The following is a 13,486-nucleotide window of genomic DNA, read 5'->3' as shown; positions in this document are numbered from 1 at the left end:
TGATCAGAAAGGAAAACCATCAATGTTGGAAGGGATGTGGGAAACCTGGGGCACTAATACATTGTTGGTGAATTGATCTATCCTTTCTGGATATCAATCAGGAATTATGACCAAAGGGCAACAAAAATGAGCATACCCTTTGACTAGCAATACACTACTGGGTCTATCCCCTGAAGAGATTATGAAAAGCATGAAAACATCACTTGTATAAAAATATTCAAAGCAGCCCTGTTTGTGGTGGCAAAGAATTGGAAATTAAATGAATATCCTTCAAATGGGGAATGGCTTAATAAACTGTGGTATATGTATGTCATGGAACACTATTGTTCTATTAGAAACCAGGAGGGTTGAGAATTCAGGAAAGCCTGGAAGGATTTGCACGAACTGATGCTGAGCAAGATGAGCAGAACCAGAAGAACACTGTACACAGCAAGATGGGGGTGATCATCAACCTTAATGGACTTGCTAATTCTGTAAGTGCAATAATCAGGCACAATTATTTTGGGGTATCTACAATGAAGAATACCATCTGCATCAAGAGAAAGAATTGTGGAGTTTGAAAAATGATCAAAGACTATACATTTAGTTTTTAAAAAAAAACACATTATCTTACTATGTAATTTTGCTTTCTGTTGTACTTTATTTTTCTTAAGGATATGATTTCTCTCTCATCACATTCAACATAGATCAATGTATACCATGGAAACAATGTAAAGACTAACAGACTGCCTTCTCTGGGTGGGGTAGGGGGAAACAAGATTAGAGGAGAAATTGTAAAATTCAAAATAAATAAAATGCTTCTTTAAAAAAATAAAAAGTATGTTTGAAAACAAATATATTTTCACCATCAAGAGATGAGTTTGAGATAGTTCCAGAGAATTACAATAACCTCTTTGGGATATATTGATATGATTTTAAAACTTCCTAGGATATTCCCAATACATTTCCCCATGTTGATGCCTCCATTATAATAAAGAAAAACAGCTAAGCGACATTGACTACATATAAAGCTATGAGTATTTCCTGTAACCTATTGGCACACCTGAAGTAGAGCAAAAGGGAAGAGAGAATGAATTAGGTCAAACTGGTGAAGTGGAAGGACTAATCTGAAGATTTACCAAAGAATCCGTTTTACAAATGACAATCTGAACAATAATATTAACCTTTTTACTTTAAGCTTCAAGATAAGTTCCAAGAGTTAGTCAATAAATTAATTATAAAGATACTCTTCTCATTCTTGAAAAATAACTTTTTTTCATTGTACTCACTGTATACTTGTATAGTTCTTCTTTTCTTGATTCTACCAAAACTTGAAATGCTTTTTTTTCTTGATCTATTCTTACTTCTGTGGTCTGCAGTTCATTCCAGAGAATATCATGAACTACCTTAACATTCGTATGTCTAATTTCTTCATATTCAAGTGTTTTCCTTTAAGAAATTAAAAATAAAGGATTACATTTATCACTTATCCATTTTCAAAGCAATACTAGTTAGGATATATACACAACATGAAGAGAAAAGTTCCCCTTGATTATATTATACTGGAACTAGAGGAGACTGGAATATTTTTGCCTATCTGCTTCTCTGCAATGTTCACAACATCCAAGAGAGAAGAAAATGTTTTGGAAAAACTCCAGAGGTAAAGTGACAGAGACCAGAGTAGAGATGATATAAATTCATAGATTCAAAGTTTTAAACCAGACTGCACCAACAAAAATCCTAAATCTCAACTCTCATTTTACAGATAAGGAAAATGAGCCCCACCCCCCAAAATTAAGTAATTTGTTTAGTGATAGTAAGTAGTAGAGCTAGGGTGAGAACCCAGGTCCTTTGATTCCAGATCCAGTTGTATCCATAAATAGTGATAGGGGTGGTGGTTACTTTTGTGCTTGTAACTATATTTCAATATAATTCATTTCCTTTATAGGTAGTTGGAGGGGGTCAGTTAGATGGTGGAATGGATAGAATGCTGATCCTGAAGTGAGGAAGACCTATCTTAGTGAATACAAATATGTTCAAATCCAGTTTCAGACATTTATATCAGATACTTCAGATACTTAGCTGTATGAACCATTTAACTCTGCCTCACTTTCCTCATCGATGAAGTGAACTAGAGAAGTAAGTAGCAAACCATTCGGTATCTTTGTCAAGAAAATCCAAATGGGGTCATAAAACAATTGGACATAATTGAAACAACTCAACAACATAAACAACAAATTAGTCTATGTATTCTTCTTTATATACTTAAAAACTTGATGCTGGGAAGGGATTCAGGTTTTTCAAACTGCCTATGGAGTCCAGCACAGAGAGAGATAGACAGACAGACAGACAGACAAACAGACAGACAGACAGACACAGAGATAGGGAGAGAGAGAGAGAGAGAGAGAGAGAGAGAGAGAGAGAGAGAGAGAGAGAGAGAGAGAGAGAGAGAGAGAGGAGAGACAGAGACGAAGAGATAGTAAGGGAAATTCAATGCTTGGGAAAATGGGGTTTCTGGTACAATTTGCTTTAAGGTAAATAAAGAGAATCATCCACATCCAACTGATAAATAGCATTCTATTTCCAGTTGGATGTGGATGATTCTCTTTATTCACCATAATGCAAATTGCACCAGATACTCAGACAGTGAAGTCCAATGGGAAGAGAGTTTCTTGTTCAGCAGCCCCTGAAGTTCATTTACCTTCTTGGGGAAGTTAACCACAGGATAGTATTAGTCTTAGTGGAGACTCCATGAGTGGAAAAAAAGGACCAAGGTATATAAGCATTTCTTTATAAGAACCCCATGTTCAGTTCCCTTCTTGCAGAAGTTGATGAATTTTTTGAGTACCTTTTGTACAATGGATTAAACAATGAACCTATAAATTGGTTGGTTCTTGTCCTTCATTATTGAAGAAAACCAAAATGACATCACTTTGTTTGCCTTAGTGTGTCCAACTGTGGCTGATCAGACCAATGCAAGTTCAGAATGCTCTACCATAGGTTGTGCACAAATAGTTCCTGTGAACACCTGGGCTGCTTACTCTAAATTTGTATATGTCACGTTTCCTTTGAGCTGCTTCAACTCTGCCTTCCTCATAGAGTGCAGCATCCTCACTGATGGAGGGCAGGCCATGCTGGGTGTTGTTCCATTGGAACAAATTGTTTTCATCTATCCATTCTTCCAGGGAAAGTCTTCACATGCTTAGGAAAGATATTCCCCTAACTCACTGAGAAGTCTGAGGCCTATTGGTTACTGTCAACCTGGCTTCACCTGCTTGCCAAGACAATTTAATGGGGGGTGTGGCTGCTATGCATGATACTTTTTGGAACCACAGGTAAGAATTGAGTGAATCAAATAAATACCAGAGACAGATGAGTAGCCCTGAAAAGTGCTTGCTTGGCAAGCCCCCAACCAGAGATATTAGTCTTCTTGACCCTCCATACATACCTTTTATTCTGCATAGTAATAGGAAATATTGTTATAAAATCACTGTACTGATGATTAGACTGTCAAGAAACAGGTTAGCTTTACTGTATTGTCACAAGTTTGTCACCATAAAATTGCCATAGCAAGGTTCTGCCCAGTGTTATGGGAATGCCATGATGTCTCAATAGCCATGCCATCATTCTTATGATATTGTGGTTTTCTTTGATTACAAAGGACAACAACCAATAGAGAAATAGGAAAGAGAGAGAGGGTTTAGAGGGAAAGTTAATAACTTCTGTTTTGAACCTACTGAGTTTAAGATGTTTATTAGACATCCAGTGTGAGATGCCTGAAAGGCAAGATGCAAGATTAGAGTTCAGCAGAAAGACTGAGGCAGGTAAGATACATTTAAGAATCATCAATATAGTGATGATAATTAAATCAATGGGAGCTGATGAGGTCAAGAAATTAAGTGGTGTAGAGGGAGAAAGGAAGAGAGTCCAGAAGAGAACCCTGACATACCTAGGGTTAGAGGGAATGATCTGAAGGAGGATCCAGCAAAGGAGACAGAGAAACAACAGTCAGATAAGTGGGAAGAAAACCAGAAGAAAATAGTGTCCCAAAAACCTAGAGAGAAGAGAATACTAAGGAGTAAATCAAAAACTATTGATAAGACAAGAAGAATGAAAAATGAGGAAAAAAATCATTGAATTTGGGAAGATTACTAATACCATTCTAGTTGGGGAATAGGGGAAGGAAGAATTAGATGATGGAAAAAGGAATCAACAAACAACTGAATGAACAAATTAGTACAAAATTTTTATAAACCATTTTACAAATTTACAAATCATAAGACAAATAAAATATTACTATTTCAGTGAACTTAAAATACCAAACCAAAATTATTTAATGATAAAACACTAAATAATGGAAAGTTATAAAATAGATGATATAAACAGATAAAATTATATGAAAAAATGAAAATTACTAGATGATATACAAAAATTTCTAGGACATAGCAAAGCAAATTCCAGAAGAAAAAATTATAATCATAAAATATATAAATTAAAAATAGAAAATGAGATTAATGAATTGAATATTCAAAGTTAGAAAAGTTAACAAGCAAGACAGATAAAATACAAAAGAAGCCTTAAAATTATAGGAGAAATAAATTTTAATAAAATTAAATATATTTTAGTTAATAATTAAAATAAAATTATTTAATAAATGATAAATTTATTTAATAAAATTAAACTAAATTGGAAACAACTATAGAACTGATTTTTCAAAACATAAATAATTGGAAAAATATTAATCACATGGGAAGAGCAAGTCAGTATAATAAAATGACAATTCTATCTAAATTAATCTATTTATTCAGTGCATGCTGCATACTAAAATTATTTATGGAGCTAGAAAAATAATAAGTAAATAAATATAATAAATAAATAAAAACAATAAAATTCACCCAGAAGAACAAAAACTCAAGAGAATCTATGAAAAAAATGTGCAAGGTGTTGTATCCATACTAGATTCCAAGCTGTTTTATAAAGTGGTAATTATCAAAATAATCTAGTACTGGCCAAGAAAAGCAGTGATGGATTAGTGAGATAAATTAGGAATAAATTTTATTTTAGTAAATGATCATAATACTCTTGTATATGATCCGAAGATCCAAGTTTTTAGAACAAAAATTCATTGTCTGATTAAAAAAAACTGCTGGGAAAACTGGAAAATAGTATGACATAAACTAGGTATAGACCAATTTCTCAGACTGTATTCCAAGATAAGAAAAGGGCACATGATTTACATATAAAAAGTGATGGTATAAACAAATTAAGAAAGCATAAAATAGTTTAAATAGTCTATCTGTCAAGTTTATGGATAAGGGAAGAATTTACAACCAAAGAGGGTCATTTTGACTAAATAAGATTGAAAAGTTTTTGCATAAACAAAACAAATTCCATCAAAATTATAAGGAATAAAAATGACAAAAAAAGCATATGTGATAAAGGCCTTTTTCAAATATATAGATAATTGAGTCAAACTTGTAAAAATATTAGTAATTTCCAGTTCATAAATGGTCAAAGGATATGAGCAGACAGTTTTCAGATAAGGAAATCAAGACTATCTCTAGTCATATTAAAAAAAAGTTCTAAATCTCTATTAATTAATGTCAATTAAAACTCTGAAGTACACGTACTTATTAGAGTGGGTAATATTACAAAAAAAGGAAAATAATGGATATTGGAGGGAATGTGGGGAAACTGGGACACCAATGCACAGGTAGGGGAGTTGAAAAACTGATCCAAACCTTTCTGGAGAGCAATTAGGAACTACACCCAAAGGGCTATTAAATTGTGAATACACCTTGATCCAGTAATACCACTACTAGGTCTCTATACCCAAAACATTCAGAAAAAAGGAAAAAGGACATATTTATATAAAAATATTTATAGCAGATCATTTAGTGGAGGCTAAAAATTAGAAATTGAAGGTATTCCCATCAAATAGTAATGACTAAACAAGCTGTGATATATGATTGTAATGGATATCATTGTGCTGTAAGAAATGACAGGCAGGATGACTTCAAAAAAAAATCTAGAAAGACTTAAATGAACCGATGTATAAGTTATGTAAACAGAATGAGATACACAGTAACAGCAATTTTGTTCAATGAAGAATTATGAATGAATTAGTTATTTTTTAACCATATAATGATTCAGGACAATCCCAAAGGACTAGTGATGAAGTGTACTATCCATCTCCAGAGAAAGAAGTGAGATTGTTTGAATACTGACATATTATTTTTCACCTTCTTTCAGTTATTTTCTTTTATTTGAGTCTTCTTGAACAGAATGACTGATATGGAAATGTTTTACATAATTTCACATATATAATTTATTGCTTATTCTCTTTGGAAGGGATAGAATTTGGAACTCAAAACTATAAACAAAAATGTTTTTAAAAACTTGAACTGTTCTTTGAAAGGATTTATTAAATTAAAAAATATTTAATGAATTTGGTTTAAAAAAGCAGAGGGCAGAAAAATATTAAATAAACAAAGAAATAGGCTATAACAAAATTAGGAAAAATGAAAAGAATTTTCAGGAACTACTATGCAGTTATATTCCAATAAAATTGAGAACAAAAAATAAAAACTTTAAAAAATTAAATACCTAAAAGAGTATAAATGAAGATGTTAATCCGATCTCAGAATATTTTACATATATATATATATATATAAACCATCTATGTATGCATTATAACTACCACTGGGGGGTAAAATCCTGATGTACAGGGATTTACAGGAGAATTCTACAGGACATAAAAATCAAATAATACTTTATTATAGAATTCATTCTCATAAATAGGGAAACATTTTGTCATACCCCATTTATGAAACAAACAGTTTTTAAGCCTAAACCAAGGAAGAACAAAGCAACAATGGAACACTATTGAATAATACAATTAATAAATATTAATTCAAAAATTTTAAAACAAAATCCTGTTACACTATAATGGTTTCTCTAGGAAATCATTAATTCTTACCAAGTTGTATTTATATCAGGGATGCAAGCATGATTTAACATTTGAAAAATAATGAACGTTATCATGTTAAAATAAAACTAACCTAAATTTCATGAATATCTCAATAAACTGGAAAAATGATAAAGTGCAACGTAAATGTATGATTAAAAAAAACTCTACAAAGTACAGGCGTAGAGTGAATTTTAAGCAGTATAAAAAGTTATCTATCAAAAAACAAAAACAAGCATCTTATGCAATGAGGATACACTAGAATTTTTCCCAATAAATTACAGCAGTAAAACAAAGATGGCTAATCTTATTTGACTTTTGGAAAATGCCAGCAATAGAAAATAAGAGCAAAATTAATGGTACAAAGGTACATAAAGAGGGGGGAAATCTCTTCTTGTTCGCTGATGATAAAATGGTTTAATATAGAAAATCTCAGGGAATCAGCAAATATACTAAGATAAATAATAGTTTAGGCAAAGTAGCAGACTAAAAACAAATTCATAAAAACAAGAGTCTTTTAATAAAATAGTAACAAAATCTAAGCATGATAATAGAGAAAAATCTCATTAAAATAACTACAACAAATCCTACAAAATGCAAAAATATTCAGGAGTCAATCTAAAAAAGTATACACAATGCCTGTATAGATTTACTTATAAAATATCCTTGAAGAAATAAAGAATAATTTAAATTTTTGCAGAAATATGAAGTGCTCATAGTTGTGTCATGCCATATAACAGAAATGAAAAATTAGCTTGCAGATTTGGTGCTACAACAAAAAATCAAAGGCAAATTTATGGAACTATATAAAATAATAATAAAAATTAATTTGGAGGATTAAAAGATCTAGAATGTCAAGAAAATAATGAAAAAAGAATTCAGTTTCCTGCTTCATTTACTGACTGGATTTCATTAGCCTTTTATTTGAGAAATTTGTGTATCAGAGATAGCCATTGTTAATCCCAAAAAGAAATGGTGTAAAATTGTTTCAATATTAGTAGAATGCTGTTAAAGGTGCTCTATCCTCTTTTCAATTTTACTTGCATTCTTCTTAAAGCAGGCTAATATAGCTGTGATACAAATAATGGACCTAATATGCAGTTTAATAACTCTTAATTTGTGCTTTGCATTTGACACATGAGGGAGTTCCATAACAACCTGAAAATCTTGACCTAAAGCTGAAGATGCTGTAGGTAGATCCTTCATGGAGCATTTATGAGAAGATAGAAACAAAAATTACACTGATGAAATAACACAGGTGGTACTGGAAAGGTCTGAGTTCACCTTTGATCCAGCAATACCACTACTACAACTACCCTGAAAAGATCATAAAAAGGGGGAAGAACCACATGTACAAATGTATTTATAGCAGCTGTTTTTGGTAATGCAAAGAATTAGAAAATGAGGAAATGCCCATAATTTGGGGAATGATGAATAAATTATGCTATGTGAATGTGATAGATTACTCTTGTTCAGTAAGAAATCATGAGCATCCTGACTTGAGAAAAGCCTGGAAAGACTTGCATGAACTGATGCTGAGTAAAGTGAGCAGAGCAAGAACATTGTCCACATTAACAACCACATGATGAGATGATCAACTCTGATGCTCCTCTCAGCTGTTCAGTGATGAAGGAAACAAAATCCTGAGAAACCTGTAGAGGACAGTGCCATCCACATGTGGGGGAGAGGGACTATGGAGTCTGAATGAAAAGCAAAACATACTGAATTTATGTTTGTTTTCTTTTTGCAGGGCAATGGGTTAAGTGACTTGCCCAAGGTCACATAGCTAATTAATCATTAAGTGCCTGAGGTCACATTTGAACTCAGGTCCTCCTGACTCCAGGATTGGTGCTCTATCTACTGCGTCATCTAGCTGCCCCTATGCTCACTTTTTATAACTTGTTCTATGATCTTTTTTTTCTATTTCTCATGGTTTTTCTTCCCCTGTGTTCTGATTCTTCTTTCACAACATGACTAATATGGAAATATATTTGTAATGTATAAACTATAGCATGATTACTTATTGTCTTAGGGAGATGGGCAGAAGGTATAGAGGTAGAAAAATGTGGCACTCAAAAGCTTATATAAAGATAAATGTTGAAGAATATCTTTACATGAAATTGAAAAAATAAAACATTAATAAAGGGGGGACAGCTAGGGTGCAGTGGATAGAGTACGGGCCCTGGAGTCAGGAGTCCCTGAATTCAAATTCGGCCTCAGACACTTAATAATTGCCAAGCTGTGTGGCCTTGGGCAAGTCACTTAAAGCCATTGCCTAGCAAAAAAAAGGAAGAATCCTGGCTCAGAGAATGACCCCGGGCAATTCACTTAACCTCTAATTGCCTCTATTTCTTTGACTGTAAAACAGAGATAATAATAACACTGTCCTCCCAGGGGTGTTGTGAAAATAAAATAATATTAATGTTTATTACTTTGCTAAGAACTTACCTCAGTTTGCCAAGTTGCTTATCCATAACTATTATCTCTTCCTTTTTTATCTCCTGGGCTACTTTTGTTTCTTTTATTTTTTCATTTAAAGTGAAAATTGTTTGTTTGACTATGTCAATCTTTTTGATAACGCTGACTTGTTTTTCCTGGAGAAAAAATAGTTCAGAAATACTTCATTTTAAATATCGAGGGTCTCAAAAATTCGTTTTGAGGATATACATAGTAGCAATACAAAGCTAGCTATCAAAAAAAAAACAATTTTTTTTCCAAATTAGTAATTGAGGGAAATAGAAAAAAAAAGAAATTCCTGCCTTAAGTAGCTTAAAATCTAATTTGAGATATAGAACACGTATACAAATAACAATATTCCAAGTACATAAAAGGAGCAAAATGCACTATGAAATCACTTCAAACTGATGGAAATCAGTGAAGGTTTAATGGAAGAAGTGGCTTTTGAGCTTCACTATTGAATGTTAGGGCATCAGATGAGAGAAAGGGGAAAAAAAGGGACATATCCAAGATGTATCTGGGAGTAAAGCTTCATTACTCCAAATCAATTCCACTTTATACTGTCCTCATTTCTTGAATTCTTAGTCTCCTTATCATATCATTAATTTATATTCTGTCAACACTCAGCCTTGAATCACTCCCATAATGCCCGGCCTTTGTGTCTACACATATATCACTGAAAGGAGGTGGAGAAAAATCACTCAATCCTTCTGATTCGATGTACTGCTGGTCAATCCTGCTATGCCTTCTTGATCAACTCATGCTAGTCATTCTCCACAGTGGCTCTTTCAAGCCTTTTCATCTCTCCCCAAACCTCCTAGAGCAGCCCTTTACTCTCTCCCCCTCCCCACTCTCTCAGATAAGCTCTGTGCCACAGAACTTATCTGAAAACAATTAAGGCCACTCTCTGTAAGCTTAGTCTTCTACCCTCTTTTTCAACCCCTACCATTCTGGTGTCTTCTGCCACTCTCTCATCCTTCACCCCTCATCTTACATAATGAAATGGCTTTACTCCTTCCCAAAGCTAATCCTTCTACTTGTTACATTCCATCTCCTCCATCAGATTGCCCCACTCTGTCATCCTCCATTTTTCACTTATTTTCAATTTATCCCTCTCTACTAGTACATTTTCTTCTACCTACAAACAGACCCATGTCTACTATTCTGAAAAAAAAAACCTCTCACTTGTTCCTTCCATCCCTGCTAACCATCATCTTGTATCTCTTTTGCCCTTTGTAGCTAATTCTTTTAAAAGCCCATTTACGTTCTTCTTAACCCCTTATAATCAATCTGTGGTCCCATTGAACTTGTTTTCTCCAGTTACTAAAAATCTCTTGGCCTTTTTTCAATCTTCATTCTTCTTGACTTCTCTGTAGCTTTATACTCTGACACACTTTGACCCCCTCTTTTCCTTGATACTTCATTCTTCCTAGGTTTTCAGGACACCACTCTTTTTTATCTGCATAGAGTCTGGCATATAGTAGGTACTTAAAAATATTTATTGAAATTAAAAGTGGATAATAGAGTAAAAGAACAACAAAGCAAAGGAAAAGTAAGAGAAAGTAAGGAAGAGCATCACAAGAAAAACTTCACACACATACCCTGCACACAAAAACCCAGCAGACCCTGACAAAATGAATAAACAAAGAAGAAACCCTAATGTAATTAATTTTGCATGGAAGAAGAAAGTGAAAATAAATTAGAGAAGAAAGGAATATTACTACAATGACAACTTATCCCTTAATCAAAGACCCACATTTGACATCAATATTCTTCTAGTAATACTGAATAGCAATGAGACATGGAACACTAGTCTTCAAGTAATTAAAGATGAAGGTCACCCAAGAGACAATGGAGAAGCACATGGCTTATCACATTTTATCTATGGGAAAAAATTGCAGGGGAAAAATGGTATACGGGAAGTCATCAGGGAGATGTATGAACAGAAAAAGAGGAGAAATGGTCATGGAGAGAAGAGAGATAACCAATAGATCACTCACATGATCCCTTGATACCCAGACAATATCAAGGGATATAGATGCAGCCCCACCATGATAAATATACACACTTAGAAAGGATTTGTGGTATGACATGAACAGGAATCACAAAGGTTAAGAAGGTACATATATATATATATATATATATATATATATATATATATATATATATATATAATATATACACACACACACACACACACACACACACCCTTAACACATGCATATATTATATATATGCATTATGTTCTGCTTACTAGAAGGAATGTGAGTTCACAGATTCATTGACATAACAAATCAACAACTAGACCATACAGACATGAAGCTAGTACCACCATAATAACCAGGTTAACGAGTCTCTATTCTAAACAGAAAGTGGAAATTCAGAAATGATATTAATAATAGCAGAGTGAGGAAAACAAAAAAAATGAAAAAGCTGCCACAACAAATCAATGCAAAGTTGGAAAAAACACTCAATAAAAATGAAATAACATTTGAGATCTCTAGCTATCAAAGCAATGAACCTTGAAGGCAAAGTTAGGAAAAGCAACCTAAGTTTCATCGGTCTCCCCCCCAAAATAAAAATTAAAAAACATGATAAAAACATGGATCCTTAATATCATATGTCAAGAAATCATATAATATCATTCTTTAGAAATATTTACATTTGAAAGAGAAATATAGGGTTACAGAACTGAAAAGAAGCTACTAGGGAGGAACTCAAGAATGTCCTCAGAAATGTAGTTGCCAAGTTGCATATTCTTGTTGCCAAAGAGTTTTTCACTTGCCAAGAATTAGTTTATGCATTAAAGGATAACATTTTGAACTGGAGAAGGCTGATTACTGAGCAAGAGTAATGAAAGAAAAGTCCAGAAGATTTATTGAAAATCAAAAGGATAGTTACTACCCAGGGTTATGATACTCTACAAATCTAATTTGTAGTGTCTCTGACACAATTACTAATTTTAAATAACCCTTCTTTAGAAATCCAGGGATTTAATAAATTAAATTGAAATTAAGTTGAAATTTAACTGTTAAAAATTGTAAGGTTATTGGATTACATATTTCTTTCTAGGGTGTATAATGATCATATGATCCAAGTCTCTCATTTTAGATATTAAAAGATTCCTAGAGAGATGATAAGAGCACCCCCCAGGACACAGAAGTCATAAGCATAATATATCTAACTCCATATCCTTTACAATCGTTCTATCATATCTCTCTGTCTTCTCTATAGAAGATGAAAAGTCTAGATGATGATTCAAAATTGACATATTGTAAGGAGAAAACAAGGTAATTCTCCTGTAGAAATCTTTATTTAAGATCCTTGAGGGAACAAAAAGAAATGAAATATGGACAAATGTCTACAATATTAATCAGAGAGAAACTCTAGAGAAATTAGAGGAATGAGAAAAGAAACTAGTTGAAAGTTTCAAGAATGTAGGACATGTAGCCCAAATTCAATTTGGGGATGGGCATCTCATAAATCACTTTATTTTTTTGTCCCAACCCAGAGCTTCCAAGGGAAACATAAGAACTTGATTTATATATAAGTATTCAAGAACACTATAAAGAACCCTTAGTTTTATTAAATATTGTTCTCCTCTGGAATTACCACAACTGCCTGGTAACTTCTTCCTTGCCTCCTCCCTTAGATCTTCATCTATGTCATCCCTATTAATTATGCTTGTTCTCCAAGACTCAGTCCTGGGCCTCCTTCTCATCTCATCTTATTTATATTTTTACTGATCATTCCCAGATTTATATAAAACTAATCCCTGTCCCTCTCTTGATCTCTAGTTGTATATTCCCCAAATACCCTTGACCACTTCAAACTTTGTCAACACAGAACTCATTATCTTCCTCTTTTAACAATTACCTTTTCCTGACTTTATTATTATTCTCGAGGGTACTCCCACCTTCCTGGTCACCCAGCTCATAATCTTGGTGTCATCTTTTCACCCTACATGTCCATTATACTATCAATTTTGGCATTTCTATCTTTGCAATAACTCTTACTCTTCTCTCCATACTCAGCCACCCTAATTCAGGTTCACATGTCCTCTCAGTCAACTATTTCAATATC

The 13,486-nt window shown here is 33.2% G+C and overlaps 1 protein-coding gene across 6 annotated transcripts in view; it reads right to left on the bottom strand.

The window, feature by feature from the left end:
- The window catches only part of CCDC178 (coiled-coil domain containing 178), a 674,385-nt gene that overhangs the window by 400,283 nt on the left and 260,616 nt on the right, over window positions 1-13,486 (bottom strand). For all 6 annotated transcript variants that reach the window (XM_074201254.1, XM_074201258.1, XM_074201259.1 and 3 more), the window contains 2 exons: window positions 9,395-9,540; window positions 1,269-1,428 (listed from right to left, as the gene is read on the bottom strand). In XM_074201254.1, the coding sequence (XP_074057355.1) occupies window positions 1,269-1,428; window positions 9,395-9,540 (306 nt within the window). The remainder of the gene's footprint in view (window positions 1-1,268; window positions 1,429-9,394; window positions 9,541-13,486) is intronic.

The sequence above is a fragment of the Macrotis lagotis genome, chromosome X, assembly GCF_037893015.1.
Source record: "Macrotis lagotis isolate mMagLag1 chromosome X, bilby.v1.9.chrom.fasta, whole genome shotgun sequence".
Classification (NCBI taxonomy): Eukaryota; Metazoa; Chordata; class Mammalia; order Peramelemorphia; family Peramelidae; genus Macrotis; species Macrotis lagotis.
This window is presented reverse-complemented; position numbering and strand designations above follow the sequence as displayed.